The sequence below is a fragment of the Phytophthora cinnamomi genome (genome assembly GCF_018691715.1).
Source record: "Phytophthora cinnamomi strain GKB4 chromosome Unknown Contig106, whole genome shotgun sequence".
Taxonomy (NCBI): domain Eukaryota; phylum Oomycota; class Peronosporomycetes; order Peronosporales; family Peronosporaceae; genus Phytophthora; species Phytophthora cinnamomi.
The window spans coordinates 410313-434058 of record NW_027151039.1 but is presented as its reverse complement, the minus strand read 5'-3'; the positions used below and the strand labels follow the sequence as shown (position 1 = coordinate 434058).

General features: G+C 52.7%; 7 protein-coding genes across 8 annotated transcripts; 4 read left to right on the top strand and 3 right to left on the bottom strand.

Annotated features, from left to right (window-relative positions):
* Window positions 1–5846: 5846 nt before the first annotated feature.
* IUM83_17414 (ADP/ATP translocase) lies at window positions 5847–6552 on the bottom strand (the record flags this gene model as incomplete). Its single annotated transcript, XM_067942368.1, has 3 exons — window positions 5847–6014; window positions 6099–6349; window positions 6447–6552. 3 exons carry the CDS (start codon window positions 6550–6552, stop codon window positions 5847–5849), a joined length of 525 nt encoding a protein of 174 aa, XP_067782527.1.
* Window positions 6553–6681: 129 nt separating this feature from the next.
* Window positions 6682–11133, top strand: IUM83_17413 (Formin protein 20; the record flags this gene model as incomplete). The annotated part of the gene is made up of 11 exons (XM_067942367.1): window positions 6682–7952; window positions 8029–8052; window positions 8151–8310; window positions 8397–8597; window positions 8666–9010; window positions 9072–9764; window positions 9842–10249; window positions 10317–10499; window positions 10567–10689; window positions 10759–10962; window positions 11029–11133. 11 exons carry the CDS (start codon window positions 6682–6684, stop codon window positions 11131–11133), a joined length of 3717 nt encoding a protein of 1238 aa, XP_067782502.1.
* Window positions 11134–11164: 31 nt separating this feature from the next.
* Window positions 11165–11464, bottom strand: IUM83_17412 (uncharacterized protein; the record flags this gene model as incomplete). The annotated part of the gene is made up of 2 exons (XM_067942366.1): window positions 11165–11334; window positions 11407–11464. 2 exons carry the CDS (start codon window positions 11462–11464, stop codon window positions 11165–11167), a joined length of 228 nt encoding a protein of 75 aa, XP_067782528.1.
* Window positions 11465–11624: 160 nt separating this feature from the next.
* On the top strand, window positions 11625–13932 carry IUM83_17411 (uncharacterized protein; the record flags this gene model as incomplete). Its single annotated transcript, XM_067942365.1, has 5 exons — window positions 11625–12631; window positions 12724–12850; window positions 12906–13643; window positions 13716–13842; window positions 13916–13932. 5 exons carry the CDS (start codon window positions 11625–11627, stop codon window positions 13930–13932), a joined length of 2016 nt encoding a protein of 671 aa, XP_067782500.1.
* Window positions 13933–13970: 38 nt separating this feature from the next.
* On the top strand, window positions 13971–14636 carry IUM83_17410 (uncharacterized protein; the record flags this gene model as incomplete). The annotated part of the gene is made up of 4 exons (XM_067942364.1): window positions 13971–13985; window positions 14072–14209; window positions 14272–14457; window positions 14526–14636. The coding sequence occupies 4 exons, from the start codon at window positions 13971–13973 to the stop codon at window positions 14634–14636; spliced, it is 450 nt and encodes a 149-aa protein (XP_067782501.1).
* An 878-nt stretch (window positions 14637–15514) lies between these two features.
* Window positions 15515–17938, bottom strand: IUM83_17409 (Voltage-gated Ion Channel (VIC) Superfamily; the record flags this gene model as incomplete). 2 transcript variants are annotated; one of them, XM_067942363.1, is made up of 3 exons in its annotated part: window positions 15515–15547; window positions 15693–17428; window positions 17503–17938. In XM_067942363.1, the coding sequence occupies 3 exons, from the start codon at window positions 17936–17938 to the stop codon at window positions 15515–15517; spliced, it is 2205 nt and encodes a 734-aa protein (XP_067782467.1). The 2 variants fall into 2 exon arrangements, with proteins under 2 accessions (XP_067782467.1, XP_067782466.1); XM_067942362.1 differs by lacking the exons at window positions 15515–15547; window positions 15693–17428 and having other exon boundaries at window positions 17456–17938.
* Window positions 17939–22241: 4303 nt separating this feature from the next.
* On the top strand, window positions 22242–23089 carry IUM83_17408 (uncharacterized protein; the record flags this gene model as incomplete). Its single annotated transcript, XM_067942361.1, has 6 exons — window positions 22242–22269; window positions 22331–22426; window positions 22493–22597; window positions 22657–22770; window positions 22840–22992; window positions 23064–23089. 6 exons carry the CDS (start codon window positions 22242–22244, stop codon window positions 23087–23089), a joined length of 522 nt encoding a protein of 173 aa, XP_067782465.1.
* Window positions 23090–23746: the final 657 nt, after the last annotated feature.

Genomic DNA, 23746 nt, shown 5'->3' with positions numbered 1-23746 from the left:
GCAGCCCGGCTGCACGGTAGTGTCCGTTCGCCGGCAGACCCTGTCTGCGGGCGCGCGATATCAAGCCCGGCTTGATCGCATGGCGCTTCGTCGTGCAGCCCGGCTGCACGACAGCATGCAAATTGCGTCAGTGCGGTACGTTTGCAACCGTCCGCACTGTTTGCAGCGTCAACTCCCGGAGTTGACACGCCTTCGTCACCTCGACGCCATTCATTGGCGGAGCCTCTCATGACTGAGGGTGCGTCGGCTCCCGGAGCCGACGCGTCGTTGTCGACCTGACCGCTTCGGGTCAGGGACTGTCCCTTACACGCTTGAACGTGGGTGTTGGTTCCCGGAACCAACACATCTTTTTCTTCCGACGTCGGCAGCATTGCCGACGTGGGTCTCACTTTGTGCGCGCCCTCGCGCACTTCTTGGGCACTCCGGGACAGCAGCATAAAGCGCTGTCTCGACTGGTGAGCCGCGCGCACCAGCAGGTGCGCGCGCTGCGGTAACAGGGCCATCGCTCTCTGTTCCGCTGTCGCGTCCGAAGCGCACGAGCGTGCGCTTCTTCCAGTCTATCACCGGATCATGCCGTGCAAGCCACGGCATGCCCATTACTACGTCGAACTTATCGTCCAGGTCCAGGACGATAAAGTGTTCGACAAACACTCGTTGTTTGTACGAGAAGCGCACGTTCACGACGCGCTTCTCGGTCTTCACGATGGCACCTGTTGCCAGTCGTACCTCCAGAAGACTTCGAGGTGTATCTACCTCCTCGAAGTCAAGTCTCGGCAGGCTTCGTAGTCGAACAAAGTTGTTCGACGCGCCTGAATCTACCAAAAGCTCGAAGAGAGTCACTCGCTCTCTTCGAGGTAAACCTTCAAGATGACTAGGTTTGGCCTGTCATCTTGTTTCTTGCAGTGAGAGCTGGTCTCACTGGGGCTGCAGTCTCAGTGTCGCGTGCCCGATGTCGGCACGCGCGACTGTATTACCAGTAGGGCGCCCGCGCCTACTGGATGTTCGCGTTTTTGTTGGTCCGCGGAGATGCCTAGCATCGCCACGACGGCCACCTCCAGGGGGCATGGGAGCTGTACACTCCCGTGCAACGTGACCGATCCTTCCGCAGCGGAAGCATCGCACGTTACCTCCCTGCTGCTGGTAACCAGCAGTTGTTGCATTCGAGAGGTCCATTGGCTCCGGACCTCCCGTCCTCGCTACCGGGCGCGGTTGCGGCCTCGGTACGTTTACATGGAGTTTAGCCTGCCGCAGGCTAAACTCTTCTTGCATGGCAAGAATGATTGCAGCTTCGAGAGTACTCGGGTACTCTCGGAAGAGATAGGTCTTCACAGGCCCATCTCTAAGCCCTTCATGAACGTGACGACCTTGGTCGCCTCGTCAATTGGTTAGTCACGATATTTGATACCAAATATCGTGCGCGCTGCGCGTAAGCATGGACGTCATGCTTACCCTGCTGAAGGTCGAGGAACTCCGCCCTCGACCGGAACTCGTTTGCGGGGGCTCAAACGCTTGTTTGAGCTCCTCTTTAACACTTCGTACGTGCTGAAGCACGTAGGATCGGAGAGTCGGCGTCCATACGCCCAACTCCTTGCGCGTCCGCCAAGGCAGGACATGGCGAACGCGACCTTCGACAGCGGGTCGACGATGCGTCGAGCCGCTATGGCTGTGTCGAGTTCGACAAGCCATCGGAGGAGAGGCTCGCCCTCTCTTCCCACGTAATTGCTTACGCTCAACTTTAATGGTTGAGCACGCGGTGTCGTCCCTGACGACGCCGTCACTGAGGAAGCAGCGTCACGCTGCTCCTTCATGATGAATCCCAGAGCAACACCATGTTGCTCCGTCGGCGATAGCGTACGCAGCATTGTAGCTATCGCCGCTTCTCCAATGACTGTTGACAGTCGTTGGAGGCCTCCCACTCTGGGTCAGACAGGTGGGGGCAGTCAGCGCGTGCAACATGCGTTGCAGGCGTGTTGGAGCTCTCCATGGGCACCTCCGTGCTCATGTGGTTCTCGGCTCCGCGTTCGTACACCGCGTACGAACGTCAAGCAGTCGGTCGTTGGACGGACTACAAAGTGCTACCAGGTGTAGTGGGTCTAACTTGACTCACTACTTTTATCTTACACGTTGCGCAACGTGTATGAGGAAGCGTAAGTACTTAGTAATTACTTAGGTTAATTATATTTGAATACACAAATATAAGTTAAGTAAGAAAGGATTCCAAGTGACTTAGATTAGGTAAAATGAGAACTGTATTGTTTGTAAATTGATCTTCCTCTAAAAGCTGCTAAAACTGTTTATCATCTATGAAAGGGTTGGCAGCGGCTGGCTGTCAGAGCCCCGCTAATATGCATGTCTCTGATTGGTAGAAAGATGCTGCTTTCTACCAATAGGATCTTTTGGGTATGTGTGGACCACTCACTGTGGTGGTCCACTTCAATGTATCCATCGGTGTGTCTTACACCAATGTGAGGAAGTATCCAAAACGTTTAACAGATAACCTATCTGTTAAATTCACAAGTGGCTTGCAGCCACTTGTACGTGTAACCCCGTTACACAGAAAGCACGCATACCGAAGGAAGGTGAGGAACACTTGCTGACATATATCCACTAGGTATGTCGCGAACAATGAGATCGCTAGGAAGTATTGGGAGCTTGGCTCATATTTCGGGGAGGAGGACGTCCAGTATCTACTCTCGGGACGGTATACGTATCAACAAGCTTAAAGCTACTCACGAGGAAACGTCTCTTTTCACGGCGAAAAGAACGCTTCTCTGTGTGTGGATGTGTATCGGAGTGATTCCATTATTACTGCAAGCCCGCAGCTACATCAAGTTTATGACACCGCACAAGATCACCCAGGATCTGGTCGCTCCCGACGGCTTAGCAGTCGAGACGGCAAACGTCGATTCCTACTGTCCGGTTAAGGGATTGATGGTGGCTGACGCGTGGTGGAATATCGCGGACGGTTACCTCCCAAATGGGTCGTATACGGAAGTGATCGGTTTTATGATCCGACGGATGTCGCACCGATGATAGGGTGTGGGATCGGGAAACTAGGGATGGAGAGTGGCTTAGGGCAGGCAGTGTTGGGTGCTGAATCAGTCGGGAAGTTGCGTCAAAGGGCTCACGTGACATGGTGGAAGGCGCTAGAGCAATCGAGAAGGACGAGCGAGCGGGGACCGTAGTGCTGGATGGCGAGGGTACCCCTCGAGCTAAGAACGTAGCAGAAGTGCCTGATGATTGCGACGGGCAAGCGGCCCGGCCAGCTGAACTCACAGGCAGCAACGCCCCGAGACGTGCTGAGCGTACGACGTGTTTCTTGAAGGGGTACAAGTACACTCGCGCTTGGTCTTCTTCGCGGAAGATAGTTTGTCGGTGTTCTAAGTATCGAGCGAGCTGCCGTGGCAAAATGGAGTTTACGATTGCATCAATGGGCTACTCATGCGTCCGGGCGCATACGTGCAGCGAGACAGTCGTAGCTAGCTCCGGCGCCAATGTAGAAGCTGAAATGAAGGCCCAAACAGACCTCTTTGCGATTGAGCATGTTGCATGGCCTGTGCGTCGTGTCTGGGATGAGCATCAGCGCCGCTTCTACTCAGCGGACACTCCTGATGTCGTGTGTGGCCTGTCGGAGCAGCAAGTGATACGGCTCGTGTACCATGCAAGAAACCATCGTTATTCGGGCAACGTACACGGCTCTATCGAGATCCCGTCGCTCTCACTAGAGCTCGACGGGGCGCTGTGACGTTTTTTCTTTCAATTTCACTGTATTACACCAAACCGTGACGAGTTGACTAAGCCTACGTGGCTTCTGGATTGAGTACACCCTGCCTCCGTCGGGCAATGAAGCGGTACGCTATACCAGAGGAGAAGTGCCTCATTGCCATGACGCAGGGTGTGTTAGACGCACTGACTGTGATCTAGCATGATCAAGTTGAACGGGGCATTAAGTGGGTAAGGCGTGATATGAAACGGCGATGCACTATAGCTGGGGTGGCCTATTCTGTAGGAAAAAGGGGAGAGTTCTGTATTTTGAGCGCACATGGCTTGAACAGTACTCCATTGATGTCTGGAATGTGTTTGGGCTGGACAACGAACTAATCGCGAGGACTAACATTCCGCTCGAGCGGTTTAACCGCGAGTTAAACAATAGGTTCCCAACACCTCATCCCTCTGTGGCGACATTCGTCACGGTAATTAGGACGATCTCACACGAGTATGTGCGCCGTTTTGCTAACGTTCCTCGTGGTCGTGGCCGTTCCCGACGAGTTGCTAGCGAAGTAATCCAGCTTCCTGGAGCCATCGACACTCCTATCGACGAGGAGATGGCTGAGGAGATGACTCACTCCGACACCGCCACTAGTTCAAGCGCCACTGTCACACTATAGATATTGTTCGGTAGCTACTAGCACGTTCCTATAATGCAGCAACTTCCCCAATACACACTTGCTTCACCGTCAAATCGATCAGTTCACATGCCTGATCCGCATTCCTGATCATGAACAAGATCAGGTCGATATACGAACCAAAATAAATTCTTCCTCGCGGACACTCATTACTATACTATCCCGGAGGCTAAACTGTGCCACTTTGTCGTGCCGCAATACAACATTCATGGAACATACCTCCTGGGAACCGAAAAAGCAGCTCCATCCCCTACGACACCAGCGAGCTGCTCTAATGACAGCTACCCCTTCCACCACTATTTCTACCACGGGAGTATTGGCTTCTATGCATTTTATGAGGAAGCAGCGGGCACGTACTGCTCGAATGACCAGACGGCTTATGTGGAGGTGCATGGTCTCGGGACGTACGACAGCAATGGCGCACATTTGGCAAAGGATACGGGTGATACAACCTACAGACGGTCTTACTGGTATGGCTTGTTCGGAGCGGTCTGGATTGCATATAGGACGATGCTGGCTTCATTTCGTGTAAGCGATTTGGAAGAAGGAGCGATATCATGCAGCAAAGAATGCGATTCAAAGACGCTGTGGTGTACGTTCAGGAGAGCCTCCGATTGTCTGCACACGGAGCGAGAAACTATCACCGCTTGGCGATACTCTATCTTCTGGTCGAGGGCCTCATGAGCGACTTGTTCATGCTCATCGCACAAGACGGATTCATTGCGAAGGTACAGTACATCTCGCTGGGCTACAACTTATCTGGGGTGCTCTCGATGCTGTTTGAAATGGTGGAGACTATGAACTGGCTGAGTGAAAAGGCTCGCTGTTTGACCAAGCGCTTGCTTTTCAATTACGAGACAGCCTTGGTTGGCGAATTCTGCTGCGCTGCGGCAATGCAGATCTATCTCACAGGTTTGAACCGCTCCAGTCTGAAGCACACTCTGCCAGCGGCCGAGGCCGTGTCGTATTACGTGTGGAGCTTGATTGGCCACGGTGTCATCGTTCTCGGGATTGTTGGCACAATAGTATCGATTCGAGCGACAGGAGCAATCATCGCAGTTAGATTTACCTTTGGCGCAGGCAGCGTTGATACTGCTCTGGGAGTACGGTCGAAGATGACACTCCTGAGCGGCTATGTGTGGGAGGATGGCGAGCTCCACTACAAAGTTGAGACCCTCATGGCCTTCGGGATACTGAGCGTGAAAAACGAAGACGAAGCCAACTTCCTCGTTCTCCACAAACTATGCTGGCTGGAAATTCCTCGACAAGACATGATCGTTATCGGTGAAGTCCACGAAAACCGAGTATCGAGCGGCCCTGCACTGGCGTCGTGAGTGTGTTCAACAAAACACTAGGAGGACGGCGGTTGCAGCGCAAGAAACCGCGGTAGTGGCGAAACAGACTTTTGCTCGGCAACTACCTTACCGACTACCTTAAGAATCACTTGTCCCCCTTGAGTTTCTCCTCCTTCACTTCGTCCGCAATGACGTCCAGAATCTCCCTCTTCACCTCTCCCAACCCTTCAAAGTCAAGCTGCTTCGACTGAATACCCACTGCGGTCTTCTGAGACCGCGGTGTCTTCTGCAGTCGCTCGCGGAGCTCCGTCAACTGCTCTCAGCACCAAAAATGACAATAGATTAATCCACAAAGTTCATAATAAAATCGACATCAACCAGCCACAGCAGCTCGTACATTGCTCACTCCGAGTGCCACAGCAGCGCCGCCCACCAATACACAGCAGCCCGTGACCGACACGAGCGTCACTCCGAAAAGCGCTTTCCAGGCCGCCGTACTGGGCGGAAGAGGCTTGTCCAGAGCCAGTTTTTTCTCGAAAAAAGTGGTCGACTTGGGTTTGAACTCCTTTTTGCTGGTCGACGACTTGCCCGAGTTTTTCTCCTCCTCGGCCAGCGCCTTCTGCTGCTTGGTCATGCCGTAGTAGAAACCTGCCGCACAATATGACAATTGAAGTATGTGTCACAAGTCGATGATACCCCGAATATCGCGGCAGTTTCAGGCTCTATGAACGCCAAAGCCACTCACCGCCACCTAGGAACACCGCAGCCACTACAGAGACCGCCGTAGACACCACGCTCAGCGTGCGCTGCTGCTGCTCTGCCGACACCTCCTCATCACCACCGCCTCTCATTATCACTGACACCTACCGCAACTTTCACATAAGGAAACGCATCTCATTCGCTAAAAATTAACCCTACAATATCACAATACAGCAGCGAATCACATCTCGATTACTACCACAGTTTCCAATTGACAGACTATGCGGCAGGTGGTCTCCTGTGCACGTCGCTTTCTGAGCTCCAGACGCCGCCCCGAGCTCTTCTCGTCGCTGGCAGCGGCTCTGCGGGTCTTCCACGAGCAGAACGATCATTTTTTAGTGCCTTACACCTTTCAGGTTCCCCATAATGAAGCCCAGAACAACGCAACCGCTGCTGTATGGCCCGAACACACACGCGGCTTGAACTTGGGGCGCGAAGTGCGCAAATTCGTGGACATTTCAAGCCGAAAACAGTCACCGCAGCTTGAGGAAACTCGCCGCCAATTGGACGCCGTCGGTTTCCCCAAAATTCACGACTGGAAGCGCTTCCAATGGGAACAAGGCTCACTTTCCGCGCTGAAAACTTACAAGAAAATTGAGGGTGATCTACTAGTGCGACGGGCTTTTGTGGTGCCCGAGGGAGACCCGCAGTGGTCGAAACCCACCTGGGGACTCAAATTGGGCTCTCTGGTCAACTCCCTACGTCAGAAAAGGGCTGCTTTGACGGAGTACCAGATTCAGGACCTGGACGAGATTGGGTTCGTCTGGGTGGTGGCGGACCACAATTGGGACGTGCTGTTCATGCCAGCTCTGAGACGGTATCAAGAGTCTTACGGTCACTGCAACGTTCCCCAGAATTTCGTGGTCGGTGAGGGCGAGGACGAGGACAGTGGGGAGTACCCGGAAGTGCTGAGAGGGTACCGGCTCGGGAAGATGGTGAACCGTATTCGGGCCATCTCGGCGTACTCCGAGTACGTCGAGCGCGACAGGAAGGAGCTAGACAAGCTGGGGTTCCATCTCAACAGCAAGGACCAGAAGTGGCAAGAAACCATTCTGCCGGCTTTCGAGACGTACCATCGCGTCTATGGAGACTGCAACATCGAGGCGCTCTTTATTGTGCCGCAAGAAGACCCGTGGCCACCGTCGACGTGGGGCGTTCGACTGGGCTTCATAGCGCAGAATATTCGGAACCGATGCGACTTCTTTCGCCAAGTTGCTCGGGACTTCGAACGGCTGGAGCAGATCGGGTTTGTGTGGAGCGTATCCGCTTCCAAGTGGGAGCACAGAGTGATTCCTGCCTTGACTACTTACGTGCTTGCGTATGGAAATGCCGACATCTCCGCTGATTTTGTGGTGCCTTCGGAAGACCCGTGGCCAGAAGCATCGCGTGGATTGAAGCTGGGGGAGTTGACAACGAACCCTGTGCGAAGGAAACGGTTCGCCGACTTCATCGAGATCGACCGCTTGCAACTGGAAGCACTCGGATTCTTCTGGTCAGCTGTGTCAGACGACGATGAAGACGAAATAGCCGAAGATGACGATTACGAGTTGTAGTGATTTGTCTGATAGCGTATTAGACGGCTTTCAAGGGAAGTAAGTACACGACTTGCTGGAGTTTCAGATCCAAATAACTGTTGTCCGACAGTCGCCGGATTGCTGAATCTGCCTGCAACTATGCTGTCGAAGCGCAGGAGCTTGAGCGATGACCTTATCATATGGCGCGGCATGAGCGCTCACAACGTATCCATTCAAGTTCGGCAGGGTCTGTCATTCGCTATGCGGCGGCGCAAGATATGGCTGGAGATCGTGGACGTTGAAGTGCACAAGAAATTAAAATCCATTATTGGCCAGGTACACACTCGAAGCTAACAGCCAGCCGTGAAACTCTAGGACAGGACCCAGGACAGCGTGCTGATGACTGTGTTGTTGGGGTTTAGAATTTTGAGTTCTCGACAAGGCGCATGACAATGTCGTCCCATGGCAGTGGCGCTTCTAGCAAGATTCCAGAGGGAGAAGGAGAAACAAGTGAAGATGACGCGTCTTACCTTCAGATTTCCCTGGAAAATCGAGTACCAGAGATCATTGAGGCGATGATAACAGACCTCCCGATCCAAGTCAACACATACAACAAAATAATTGTACGCTTCGCTGTTGCAGCTTACCATATTTTCGACTAAGTTACTACTGACATTTTGTTGGTACTCAGATCAAGCAACTATGTCTGATTATCGCCTCAGAACTTCGCACCAATGCAGAGGCCGCCAAAGTGCTGTCCTTCGTCCTTTATCGCGACCAGGTCCCATCCAACCGCCGCCCATGTATCCCCACTGGGACGGAGTCGTACGCTATCTACACAGATATTCTAGAGTCGTGCATCCAGTTGCGCGATCCGAGCATCTACAAACACATGCTCTCGATCGGTGTCGATCGATATGTTGTCTGGATGTTGTTCCAGGTCTTCATTTCCGACACCTTGCCACTTGTACTGCGCGTACGATTCTTAGATCTCGTGCTCATTAGAGGCTGTGTCGCGCTTGTGTCAGCCATGCTGGTAAGAACCCAATAAAGTACAGCAATATGCGATGCTGACCTTGTTGTGACCTATGCACCAGGCATACTTGGTGTGGCGAAAGGAGGCACTTTTACAGGCTAGAACGAGCACAGAGTTTGTCGCTTGCATCAAGCAAGCGCACATCGACTGGCTGCCTAACGACAAACTTGAAACCTTCTGGGCCAAATGCGTGGGCATGCACACTCAATCATTCTTGGACTTGTACGTTGAGAATTCATCGCGAATGCGGCTCAAAGCTGTCACGATAGCTCGTCAAAGAGACGTCTATGAGCCACTGCTGATCCAACATCAACGTGACATTTTCCACCACTCCCGTTACTCGTGGATTGGATTCGATGTTGACCATACCCTCGTGGAGTATCGGCTCCCGTACCTGCTGCGAACGAGTTTCACGCAAGCAATCAAGGAACTTCAGAAAAACTTCGCGGGTCTCCGCACCCTTCCTCCTGCTGAATGGCTACCTTCAGTTGCTCAGCGTGGAGTTGTCGTGGATACAGCTCGTGGTAATTTCCTGCATTTAGGAGAGGATGGTTCCATTCAGCGCGCCTACCATGGTTCCCATGAGATTTCTTTCTACAGCACCAGAGTGCTGTACGGCGGCACCGTCACTAAGGATGATAACATTTGCGGTTTGCTTGGTGGTTCTTCGAAGCTGGTACATCTTCATACAGCCGCAGACATAATCTACGCCCCTCTGTACGCGTGGATCGTTGATGCCTTCGATTCTGGAGTGGTAAGCAATTAACGTTAGATTCGATCGGCTTGAGGTTGAGAAACTATTTAACCGTGTTTGTACGACTACTGCTGTAGATTTCGATGGAAGAGCTCGGTGCATCCCTTTATGTCGTTCCTGACATTGTGGACCAGCCTCAAGGCAACCCAAACGACCCGTTCCTCGCCAACAAGGCCGTGTATGTGTCACTGAGCGGCTTTGCTCTCAAGGCCGCACGATCGTTTTACGCCGGTGCTTTCTGGAAGACGATCACCACTTCTCCAGACCTGCTTATCCAACCAAATGCAGATATCGTCACATTGCTCGAAATACTCAAGACAAACCTCGGCAAACAACTTTTCATCCTCACGAACGGGTCGTGGACGCACTGCAACACGGTAATGCAATTCGCAGTGGGCCGAAACTGGATGAACTACTTCGACCTCGTGGTGACGGAGGCCAACAAGGAAGTGTTCTTTGACAAGTTCAACGACACGTTCTTCTCGGTACGCCGGAGCATGTACATATTCGAGGCAAGCCGTTTCTAACGAATTTGCTGCTTTTGCATGCCAGGAACTCAGCGTAGAGGGTGTAGCAAATTCCGAAACAGGAGGAGGTCGCGCTCCGAAAAAGGTGGTGACGATGTTGCATCGTCGCAAGGTATACGCCCACGGCAACGTCAAAACACTCATGACCTTCTTCAGCGAGAACGCCCGGAGGCCGACCTCTGCACATCTGATCGTCGATAAAGACCAGGTGCGTTTCAACCTCCCTTCATGAGCTGTCAATTCGAATCGCTCTGACGCGAAAGCTCTACCCTCAGCGTATTTGCTACTTTGGAGATCATGTGATGCAGGATATTCTCCTCCCAGCGCGTTTTACGACGATGTGGGACCTGGTTGCAATCATCAAGGAGATCCAGACCATCGGCCAGCCCGCTGAATCCGTGCGTATGCTACCACCTGCATAACTTCACCACCACACCTCTAACACCGCAGCTCTCCCCTCTCGACAGGAAGAGGTCTCGCCGTGCTGGCTCACTCGCTGGATCTACCGGAGCGTCGAGACGACCAGTCCGGACCTGCGCTCGTCTTTCTTCTTCCTCGGGCCCAGCGGCTCGGCGTCCTACTTCGGCAAGAAAGTGTGCGCCGCCGCCACGCTCTGCCTCCCGTCCGTCGGCAAGCTCGCGCACTGCATCAGCGTGCTCAAAGTGGGCACCGTAAGTGGGTCTTTGTCTGTTTAGCTGCCCCTAGACGACTATAGCTAACGTGTCCCCGTGCGCCAGATCCTGCAGGGCGGCCGCTACGTGCCCAACAGCGAGCTGGGCGCCATCCCGAAGCGCGTGATCGCCAAGGTGCGCTCCATCGACGCCAACAGCAGCCGCGCGTGACTCGACGCCGGGCATCTTGGGGGATCTACTTCTACTCTCCGCGCCGCTTCTTGTCCATGTTCTTCCACATGGAAGAGGACGACGGTTTCTCCGGCGCGGGCTCGGCCTCGCCCTTCTCCACGGCCTCGCGGCGCCTCGACGTGCGCTCGCGGCCCTGCTGCGCCATGCTGCTGTACCGCGGCAGGTAGACGCCCAGCGCCCCTAAAAGACACCAATAATCAGCCTCACTGCATTGCACGGCGAGTCCAAACGCTGCAACGCTGCCCACCGCACCTGCGACGCCCACCAGCGTGACGCCGAAGCCCAGAATCACCGCCTTGCCCTTGTTCATTATTGCTGCAGCTCAGCTCCGCCTCACGCTTGTCAGTCAAGTCACACCAAACCCACACAAGTGTACGTAATCCACATCAACTGCACCATGTGGACCACACCTTTTTTCACGTAGTCCACATTGCATCCCACCATGTGGCCCACACCACCCGCATCCAAGAATGAACGTCAACGTGGCGGAGGAGCTGGTGCTGGGCGGCGTGCTGCAGGCCGCGGAGACGCTGCGCGGCGCCGTGCTGGCGGCCGAGAGCGGCTGCGTCGAGAGCTTGCGCTGGGCGGGCGCGCTGCCGCTGCTGCTGCGCGACCTGGGCGTGCGCGACGTGCTGGCGGCCGAGCGGCTGCTGCGCTGCGCGTCGGCCGCGGAGCTGCGTGCGCTGCTGCGATTGGCTGAAAACGAGAGTGTTGGTCACCTGGTGCTGCTGCTGGGCGGCTTCCTGTGGAGCTACGAGGCGGCGCTGGCGCGGCTGCTGGCGCTGGGCGTGGCTCGCCGCGTGTCCGTGTGCAGCAGCCTGTCGGAGCGCGCGCACGAGTGCTTCGACTTCGGCGCGCGCGCTCCCAGAGCCATGAAGTTCCACGAGTTCGCGGCGGAATTGGGCAAGAACGCGGCCTTCCCGGCCCAAAACGAGGCCGAAACGGAGCAGGAATGGGGCTGGGACGACCCAGACGCGGCGCACGAGACCCAGCACGCCCTAAACGTGCTGCACCTGCCGCTCAACGTGGTGCCGCTGCTCTCCAGCAAGGCGCCGACGCCAGAGCCGTCGGTCTTCGTGCTGGCTCAGCCCACGTGCGCGGCGGCGTTCCCGCTGCTGCTGCGCCAGGTGCAGGACGTCAAGACGGCGGCGGCTGCTGCTGCTGCTGCTGCTCCGGCGTCGCCCAGTGGCAGAGCAGCGGCGACGACGTCCGAGGGGAAGAAGTACAGCCACGTGAAGGACGTGCTGCCCGAGCACATCCCCAGCGACTTCCGGCGCTCCATGCGGCTGCTGGCCCACGCGCTGGCGGAGGTGACGCTCGGCGCGCGGCTGGACGTGAAGGACAGGATCTTCGCGGTGGGCGCCACGTCGCTCAAGATCGGCCACACGCTGCTGAGGATCCTGAACGAGATGCAGGAGGACGCCGCCGCGCAGACGATGCAGGGGACGCAGCGCGCCTCGATGGTCATAGTTGATCGGTACGGGCTGGAGTAGTGTGTGTGTTTTTTTTTTTTCGGTGGAGGGTTTTGGTCTCATTGTTGGCTGGTTTCTGTGTTTGTTTGGGTGGCAGGACGAGTGACTTGGCGTCGCCGTGCTCGTTTGGGAGCTCCCTGCTCGACCGCATCCTCGCGCTGTTGCCTCAAACGCCGACGCAAACTGCTGCTGGGCAATGCACTGCTGAATACAGCGTCGCATCGGTACGTTATTCGCCGTTGATGGAAGGAAGATCGAACTAACTTTGTGTGCTCGTAGAACCGAGCAAAGCTGAACGTGACGGAAATTTTCCCTCTTCATGGATGCGAGCCTACGCCGTTGTCAGTATCGACACCGTTGGCTGCAACACTCGACGAATCTGGATACCGGCCATCGGACTTTGTTTCCCAGATCCAATGGAAGGGCGGTGCCAGTCTCTGCCATCCGACCATACCCAGCGGCTCCAATGTGTTCCGCTCTCTGGCTTTCCGACCGGCAAAGCTAGCGCTGCGCGATTTAGATAAGCGGCTCCAAGTCGTGGAACAATCCCTGGTTCAGCAAGGCAAAATTCAGAAAACTGCTGTAACGCGCAGACCGGGAGAAAAAATGCGTGGGCGTGATGTGGTTCTGCGCCGAATCAGCAAGATCTTAGAGGCTGGCGAACCCACCAACCTCGAGCATAGCTCACTCGTTGAACTCGGAGTGATCGTATTGGAAACCTTGGAACGTATGGACCAGTCGCAAAAACTGTGGGATAAGTGCCGCGAGCGTGCAGTGCGCCAGCATGAGCTTCGGAAGCAAGGTGGTCGCGAGTGGATCATCCCGGAAGTTGCTGATGTCATGCAGCGCCAGCTATCTGCGGTGCAGTCAGGGGCTGCAGCACCCAGCGAGGAGATTATTCCTTTGCAAGAGTTGTTAACCTTGCTGGTGCATGCATTTGCGCTCTCATCTGGAGTACCGCTGGAAGACTTCACAGTCCAGATGGTTCAGAAAGCTCTTGTCGACAGTGTCCTGCAGGTAAAACCGTATCATCGTATTGTGTTGCGCAAGCCAATCAGCACTAACTATTTGCCCTTATACATCATGCAGGCGGCTCAAACAAACCCAGTTTCGGTGCAAACTGCGCTTCCGGAACTGTTTATCCAGCTATCCCCATATATCAGCCTGAATGAATCACAAGTTGAGCATGTTGCTACGGAGCAAATTGATACGGAAGGTGACGATTGGGATTGGAATGACGACAGCAATTCTCCAACCGAGTCGAGGAATGTTACTAATAGCAGAAACAGTGAGCTCCAGGTCCTAGAGGCGAAGTCACTTATCGAAACTTATGTAGAAACCTTGATGGATCCGCTCAAGGTAATGCTGACCGGCCTAACTATGCCAGAAGGGAGGGTATTATTCGCTGACGAGTTGATGTATTTGCTGTGCTATTGTTACTGCAGGATTGCGAGCAGCAGTTTGTAAATATCACGGACGAAGGAACTGTGTCGAAGACTGCGGATTCACCAAGCTCATTGATTGCACAGCTCTGTAGCACAATTGTGGATCCTTCGGGAACGCCTATTCCGGGGATTGAGCATGTACGTATATCGATGCTGTGCTTTAATTTGGTAGGCTTTCTTAACCTTAGGTTTTGTGATAGATTGTCGATGCATCCGAGCAGTTGACACGTGCAGGCATCGATCTTCTTAAAAGTGGCTTTAGCAAATTTGGTTTCGGCGTCGGCAGCGGGAATGGTAGTGGCCAACGTGCCACTAACGCTAGTCGTTTGTTGGGTGACTCGAATGTGCTTGTCGTGTTCGTTGTCGGAGGCATCACTTTTGAGGAGGTAGGTCGCCAGTGATTCGTTTGTTGTGCAAGAATGTGTTTTGCTGACATTGTTTGCCATCACTGTAGATCCAAGAAGTGCATGACGCTTTGAGCGACAACACCAAGTATCAAATTGTCCTGGGTGGAACCACCATTACGAACAGCGAGATCATCCTGGAAAAACTCTTCAGCTCTTAATGGATTCAGAATTGTCAGTTTTGAGGGTGAAGAACCAGCTCAACGAAAGGAGCGATGTGTCCGTGTAAATGCTAGAGCCTCATCCCTAGTTAAAGTACGCTCGAAAAGTGTTGGTCCCTTCGGGTTTACTGCCAACGGTGGCAATTGTGTCACTGGCAAATGGTTGGCTGTTGACGGCGCCGTATTCCTTTCTGGCTCGAAGAATTTAACGTGATTATGGCTTGACATGCCTGAGACTGCTTCTAGCCCAGGTTTCTCTTGTTGTCGTGGTCGTTTTGTAGTTTTGAGAGTATCCGGGTGGGCCAGGACGAATACCAAGTCGTCTTCAACTAGAATTGTATCACTATCTGGGCCCGTGGCCACGTACGGCAGCTGAAATGGAGTCCCAGTGCCGCGATAGAGACCGATGGCGACAATTTCCTTAGTGGAAAGTAAGTGCAGAAAGAGTTCGCCAAAGGTTTTCTGGACAAACCTGGATGGTACTGGAATTTGTACTATCGAGCTTGCGGTACACGAGGAAAAACTCCTGTCATCGCCTGATAGAGCAGCAGGGCGACCATTCTCAGAAAAGAGGAGTTCATAGATCAAGCGGATCAGCCCCGGCGTGAAGAAACTCTGGCACAACATGTTGTCGAATATGTCATCTGAAAACCCGTAGCCTGCCGCAAAAAATGGCAGCAGGGCCGATCGACGCACGTCAAAGTAATGCCGTCGATTGGATTCTTGCTCACGCCGGATAAGGGTGCGTTTAGTGTTAATCCGCTTGCTCAATTTCACTTGCTGGTCGAGAGTGCTGATGTTGTCTGCCCCTCGCATGTAGATGTTCCTGACGACATTTGACTTACCGATCTTTCGTTTGAGATCGCTGCCGTTATTAGTTACGCGTTGATCCGATAAACGCTGGGGGGCACCTGGCGGTACAACAGCCAAGTTACATATTGGAGCAGTGGCCACCACAAGAGAATCGAGCTGTTGGCGGTGCTGAAAGGATGACGCTGTCCGCTTTTTCAGTGTTGAATCGAGAATTTGCATCGTCCGAGGCATGTTCAGCTCGACCATTGGCATGAGGCCCGAGGTAGTATCCATGCCAAATTCGGCCTGGATTGACAGCACTGCCAGGTAGTGAAATATCGTTTGGCTATCAACGGCCTCCCCGTCGACGTCCTGGATGTTGGATTTATCCGCAAGTACGACGCAGCGGCTGGCGTCAAGAATGTTAGCGCGAAGCAGCTCGCGCTTGGAATCACCCGTTGCTAGCATGACAAAAATGTCGTCGAACTCGCGTAGCTCACGACAAGTAGCGGCTGCCTTCTTGGATGAAGACCACGACAGGAAAATGACTGGGTGGTACTCGCTATTTCCCGGCACATGGCGTTCCAGACGCAGCATTTGCGCGAACGCTACTGTGGAAGTTTCGTTGAGGTCGGAAACAACGATGATGTGGTTTCGGATGCTTTCGTTTGTGGATGGGTGCTTGGCCTCTTCGATGAGCATTTCTTCTACGGCTCGGGTCTCTGCTGATTCTGCCATGCTGTATCCTACCGATCGTGAAAGCATTGTTTTCGGTGGGGGATGCTTTGACTTTGCGTTATATTTTGCCCCTCGCGTGGGCATCACGTTCCCTTTAGCCAGCCAGGCCTTCAACTCGTTGGCGATGGATGACGTGAGTGTGAGCTTTTTACTCTCGCTCATCACATACACCAATTGACCCGGACGCATGACTACCGAGCTACCCGGGTTGCTCAGCATTTGGGCGGGGTGTTCCACTTGGTGCGTCCACGAGCATCTACGCAATTGCGGCGCCGCTTTTTCTGTTGTGGGAGAGTTTTTCGAATTCACTGTGGTCGAAGATGGTGCGCTTGGCTGCTCGTACACTGCTAGCAAGATGACTTCTCCATACGAAATGTTGTACAGAAGCTCGCACGCCTGGCTGAATGTGAGACCGTGAAATACCAACGGCAAGGCGGTGGCGTAGACTTCTAGCGCCATTCCTTCAGCGTATTCCTGTTCCCAGTTGGTGAGGATCTGGCGGTTGGCCAGACTCGAGGACCGGAACAAGTTGCTAATGAGCGTAACGAGGCCTGGACAGAGACAGCTTTTCGCTAGCAGGCTAATCTTGATCTGGTCCAAACACAGTAATTGATCTGCGTCAACGCCGTTGATGTAGTCCAAGAAGACTGGACTTACGATCTGGGTGTACACAGGCAGATCCGGATTGTAGTTCCGAATGGCCAGCAACCGCATGACTGTGTCGGCGTCCGTGTGTTTGGTGTTTGGTGCTGCTTTTGAGGCGAGAACAAAGCATGCCCGCGCAGCATCGGCGCCGACACGGCACATATCCTCTTCACTCATCACTGACCCTTTGATGTAAGTTACTCGATTTTGGAGAACGGGGTGATCCAAGAGGGTGATGATCTCTTCTGTGGGTTCCTTTGGCCCAACAATCACGCAAGGAAGCTCGACTATCGCTGGGTCGATCTCGTGTTGTGTTCCAGCAGGGCCGGCCAAAGAGTTCATCGAGCCTAAGGCGCGATCCGGGTGGTAGAATTCGCGAAAGAAGTTCAACAGACTGCGAGGCTCCATAACATGACCAACAACCAAAATGTGAGGCTTCCCTACGGATGGGTGATACGTCGTTCGGAAGTGCGATTGAAGTGCCATGAGGTGTGTGAGACGCGAAATCTCGGCTGGAATCATGGTGAAGGACACGATGATAACCCCCAGCGCTACTGCACGACCGACAGACGTGACAGGCACAATATCCCCGTAGCCGACAGTAGCGATGGTGACCACTATAAAGTAAAGAGCATCGCCGAATGTCAGATGGGGTTGGGCCCTTCGGTTGATTCCACAGCGTGGAAAACACCAGCAGCCACGAATATCAAGCAGGTCGTCAGGAGTATGATCGTGTACACTTGCTTCTGCACGGCGGATACTGTTTGGGACCCGGCAACGCGCACAACGCGGATAAGTCGAAGCATGCGCATGACTCGGACGAAGCGGATGAAGGGCAAGGACTTGCCGTAGCCAGTACTCAACTGGTCAATGAGAGCTGGGAAAATGGTGAGCGCATCCATGATTCCGTTCACGCTGAATACGAACTGCCACCGGTTTTCGCAGCAGTAAATGTTAAGGAAATAATCGGTCGCGAACACTAGCATGGCAGTGGTGTCGAAGGTGGTCATCAAGTGGCCGTCGTACGGCTTGTATGTCTGCACCACGTACGCGGCCGACACCAGCAGAGCGAACACCGTCTGGAAAATCTCCCACGCCGTTCCGAGCTTGGAGAACTTGAGCTTCATGCGCACTCGTGTCCGCAGCGGGTAGTGACTCGGAATGCCCTGGAACGGCCGACATCGCGCCAAGAATCCCGTCGCTGGGTACCTACGCTCCCTTAAACTTCGACGGGACATCTCGGGGGTAAGCGGAACAGTCATATTCGCTTGAGTCGGCCGAAATGCAAGTGCGGAGCGGGCGAAGGCAGTCGTTTCGGTGCCAAAACATCATGCATGATGCTATTTCGGCAGCATGGAGCGATGAAGTTGCCCTTTTACTGGGCCAGCTCAGATTTGTGCCAAATGATACGTGCTGCTTCTTTTCTAAGTCTACAAAGGAAGTATGTGTCATCAATGCTAAAAAGCTACTACGAAGTAAGATAGAAGGTCTATTGTCACTCGAGCTCTGCCGTGTCAACTGCAACGGAAGACTGTAGATAGGGGATTTGTCGAGCAAATACGGTTTTCACCATCGTGGTGGCTGCGGGGGCTGCCGTTGGCCCCCCTAGCGTGCTCCCAAAAATGCTCACAATTCCAGTGCACGGCCTCTCGATGCAAGATTGTATCCGATTTCCACGAACTTCACCGATGACTATCATATCTTGTCTAGGAATCCTCAGCCAGCGCAGCTTATGGAGAACCAAGAAGTGCATCCCATCTTCCTCCTGCATATTCATGATCCCGAAGGACTTGAGAGTTTCAACTTTGTAGCAGAGTATGTCATTCTCCCAGACGTAGCCATTCAGGAGTATCATTTTTGAGCGGACTCCTAGAACGGTATCAACACTGCATGGTGTTATGAAAAGTTTTAATGAACCGAAGGTGCTTCGAACTGCAATGATAGCCCCCGTTGCTCGAATCGACAAAATAGTTCCAACAATCCCGAGAACGATGACACCGTGGCCAATCAAGCTCCACACGTAATACGACACGGCCTCGGCCGCTGGCAGAGTGTGCTTCAGACTGGAGCGGTTCAAACCTGTGAGATAGATCTGCATTGCCGCAGCGCAGCAGAATTCGCCAACCAAGGCTGTCTCGTAATTGAAAAGCAAGCGCTTGGTCAAACAGCGAGCCTTTTCACTCAGCCAGTTCATAGTCTCCACCATTTCAAACAGCATCGAGAGCACCCCAGATAAGTTGTAGCCCAGCGAGATGTACTGTACCTTCGCAATGAATCCGTCTTGTGCGATGAGCATGAACAAGTCGCTCATGAGGCCCTCGACCAGAAGATAGAGTATCGCCAAGCGGTGATAGTTTCTCGCTCCGTGTGCAGACAATCGGAGGCTCTCCTGAACGTACACCACAGCGTCTTTGAACCGCATTCTTTGCTGCATGATATCGCTCCTTCTTCCAAATCGCTTACACGATATGAAGCTTCGTCTCATCAGCATCGTCCTATATGCAATCCAGACCGCTCCGAACAAGCCATACCAGTAAGACCGTCTGTAGGTTGTATCACCCGTATCCTTTGCCAAATGTGCGCCATTGCTGTCGTACGTCCCGAGACCATGCACCTCCACATAAGCCGTCTGGTCATTCGAGCAGTACGTGCCCGCTGCTTCCTCATAAAATGCATAGAAGCCAATACTCCCGTGGTAGAAGTAGTGGTGGAAGGGGTAGCTGTCATTAGAGCAGCTCGCTGGTGTCGTAGGGGATGGAGCTGCTTTTTCGGTTCCCAGGAGGTATGTTCCATGAATGTTGTATTGCGGCACGACAAAGTGGCACAGCTTCCCAACTGAAATTGTGTAGTAGTGCGTTGGCGCAACGTTCCACCACGCTCCAGCTACCATCAATCCTTCAACTGGGCAGTGTGTATCGAGATTTATCGTCTGGTCTGTGGCTCCATCGGGGACGACCAGATCTTGAGTGATCTTGTGCGGTGTCATAAACTTGATGTAGCTCCGGGCCTGGAGCAGCAGCGGTAGCACTCCGATACACATCCAAACTGAGAGCAGTATTCTCTTTGCTGTGAAGAGATTCGCGTCGTCACTTAGCGCTTTGACCTTGTCGATGAACTTGCCATTCGCGTAGTAGACGCTGGACCTCCTCCTAGAGAGGAAGCTGTTCACACTCCCAATAGACCTCATCGTGCGCTTGACACAGTGCGGACTGTTGCAGTTGTGTGTGATGGGTCCAGGGTAGACAAATTTTAAATGATGATCGACGGTTGCTACAAACCGTGCATAAAGATAGTAACCCGCCGCCGTCCTTGAAGAGTGAGTCGCGGTCGGAGACCAAGCATCAGTTTGGTCAAGGTATCTAAAAACGTTGTATTATTTTTGCGATAGTGCCATACCTCTCGGTATAAATTACCACCACATCAAAGAATTTGGCCTTGGGAAAACCCAATTAGATCGGAACGCTCTCGACAATCCAAGGAACCGAGGGAATCCTGCCCAGCAATCTATCAGGAGGTTTTTACTGGTTCAGCATTTTTGGGTTGGGAGCTCTACATGTATGATCACGACCCGGGTGCCTGTAGACAACTAGGAAACCCTGTGTGTTACGAGTCGAATGTCGTTTCAACTTGTCAAGGCATTGGACAGTTTTCCGTTTGAAGCCTGTACAAGCTTATTTTTTGTAAGAAGAGAGCGCAGGCTCTGCCTTTGTTTGCCACTCGGTAGCTGGTACGATCTAGCCATTCCTGACTGGTGTTCCGTAGCTTGATCTAGTTTGCTGCCTCTACTTGGATTCTGTCACACTAAAAAATAAGTTTCACACGAGTGGTGAGGACCAGTCACCAAACCGATCTACTACTGACGGTAGATGTAAGCCCTCGAGTAAACGTATTCCTAGGGGCGGGTGGAGCTGCGAAGGTGGCTTTGATTTCGTGGAGACGCAAGCGAGCGTGGTGCTTAATCTACGTAATACAGTACTAGTACGATATTTTTTGTGAATATTTAATCCAAGCACCGCATTTAAGCGACCTCCAGACGCCTACATCGATCCATCAACTCGCCTCCGGGTCGGTTAGCACCGGCATAATATATTGTTTCGACCCGACCGATAGATACTTCATCCGTCGGACCGCCCGACCTGCTTGCAAGCATGCTCACGCCAACGCAAACCCGCTCGATGCGAGGTTGTACATGGATTTCTCTGATGACAATCATACCTTGTCTTGGAAGTGACAACCAACGCATGCTAAGGAGAACCAAGAAATCCATTCCACTTGGAAATGAATCTGCTCACGCTTTCAAGCAATCTCATCTTTTGTGATGATCACGAACTCTTGCAATTGCCAGCGCTGGTCGTGGTAAGGCAAACTTTTAACTGGTGAACGCCAGTTGCTGCGCATGGCGTATGGAAAGATATCCATACTTAACGAGTGCTGATTAGTACAATCCCGTGAAGGCTATCCACAACAGCATCCGTCTGACTCAGCTTACCTAAAAAAGTAGAAGGAGGCAGCGGTGGTGCCACACCTAGAATTGCGATTCATCTTAGAGGGACCTGGACCAACACAGGAATGTTGCCCGGTAATCCCATAGGCCGATTATAAAGGCTTTCGCTGGGCCAGCTTTTCTTGTACTGTACGTATGTAATGCAAACTTGCCTGGGGGATAATTTGTTCCTTTAGACGGGATCACGAGTCGGATGTCGCTTTACTTTTAGAATTTCAGCAGCTTGCCCTACATGTAACGAGGCTCTCGCTTTCTCTTCTTGTAATCATCGATCTCAGAGATTGATAAATGTATCTGTCTATCCGCGGAAAGTATTACACGGAAAATGCTAGACTGCATCACTGTAATAGTAGAAATATAAATCCTCAATTGCTGAGGTCGGACACTGGATTCGATACAGGTTGTGTAGAGAGATCGGGCCCTCTCGCATTGAAAACCGAACATTAGAAAAGGTAATACCCCAAAACATTTTTATTAACCCCCCAACGCGAGAGCCTGAATGAGACACGATTCGTTAAAAGGATTATCCTGTATCAGACACGTTAAGGATTTTATACTTTATTTTTGTATGACAACATACAAAGGTTAACTCAATGAGGGCTAGGCTTATTTCCTATCCTTCCCGGGATGCTGTGCAAGAGTCGTACAGCTCAACAATTAAGGAATAGAGGTCCGAGATGGGGTGTACACAAATCAGTATTGGGAATTGCAGGTATTTTTTGTCACCACACACCAGCCGTTCGTTCGAGAATTTCCCCGGCAACCCCGCAGATGTCTGGATTTCAAGCACGTTGGCGTGAGCTGTGCCGAGAAAGCTGGCGCTCGATAGCGCCTACGGGCCTTTCAACGAACATACCTACCTGAAGCCGGGCAAGACGAAGAAAGACAAGCGAGGCGTGGACTTCTTCGTCGGTGAGAAGGAGCTGATGGGCTATCTGGATCGTGTCGACTTGGGTAAGCATTTGTGGCAATTGTGAGGCATAATTCTTGCGTTTAACATAGATTGACTTGTCAGAGGAGATGAAGAAGCAAGCGGTGAAGCCTTCAGAAACCACGACGACTGTTGAGAGAGCGGATGGGCAAGAAAAGGAAGCGGTAACACGTGACAGAGGTGCGCAGGCTTATATTGTCTTTACACGCTTTGATTCTAATACTTTCGTGTCTTATACAAATCCAGGAACGGTTTCGGCGAATCCGGGCGCAGTGCCAGGTGGTGGTGGGTTGGTAGCCGCGCCGAGAGTGGATGTGGCTTCCGAGATCAATGATGAATCATCAAATGGAGGTGCGGTTGACTTAAGGTGTCCACACATGTTGATTCTAACACTATCGTGTCATATGCAGGCATGGATGCCGCCAGTAGCCACGCCAGCGAGAAAAACTCCGAACAACTGATAGCTACATCTCCACATGTGAGAGTCGAGCGTTTTAGTGGCGGAAGTGACGAAGACAATGATGGTACGACTTCAACACACTAGCTGTATCCGATCCATTGTTGACATTTTGTCATTTTGTATGCAACTATAGAAACTTCCCGACGCAACCTTGCCTCCGCGTTTGATGATGGAGGTTTGTCGGACCGCGGTGAATGCTTCGTGAACGATGGCAACGGCTCGATGGGTAGTGCGTCGGATGCAGAAGTTGAAGAAACCAAAGATGATGATGCTACAATAGCACTGGGTACGCTTATGATGTATATACACGTTATGGATACATGCTATTGAGTTTTATCGTGTCCGTGTATTTCTTAGACGACCCCAACATTGCGAAGACGTGACGGGATATGCGGCTTTGGACTCGGGTGGCGAAAGCGAGGGACGTCGATCATTGATGAAGATGAGGATCTTGGCGCTGGCGAGGCTTACTACATGGTGGAGGACGGTGGCATCAGCTCTGACGTGCAGTTTGAACCGTCGCTAGTCGAAGCGGTAGGAGGGTTGGGTGCTATCAACCGGGGCAGTGTGCATGCGGACATTTTGAAGGATATGGATGGAGCGTTCCAAACAATTGTACTCCGTTTTCATACATGGGGGAGCCGTATGAATCACGAGCGAATACTTGGATAAGTGATGACTACCCTAATTTCTACCGGGGACAGCACGGTCCCACTGATGAAGCATTGACTACTGCTTCGACGGCGTTGGGGGCGTTTTTTGTTTGCGCCGCCCCAGATGTGGGAGGATATTGCCGGCAAGAGTGACGACTACTTCTTGGAAAATTTAGACAAGCGTGTAGCTGCTCAACACGCTAGACAGCAAGATCGCCGTCGACAGGATAGCGACTTTGTTGTGCAGTCTCCTGATCGAATCAAAGCCTGGTTGCTTGCTACGTCCGACATTTCGGGTAGAGAATTTTGCGTTTTCATCGGCCTATTGATTGCAAGAACGATTTCCCCAAACAAAGAGAAGTTTGAGAACCATTGGAGGACGACAGA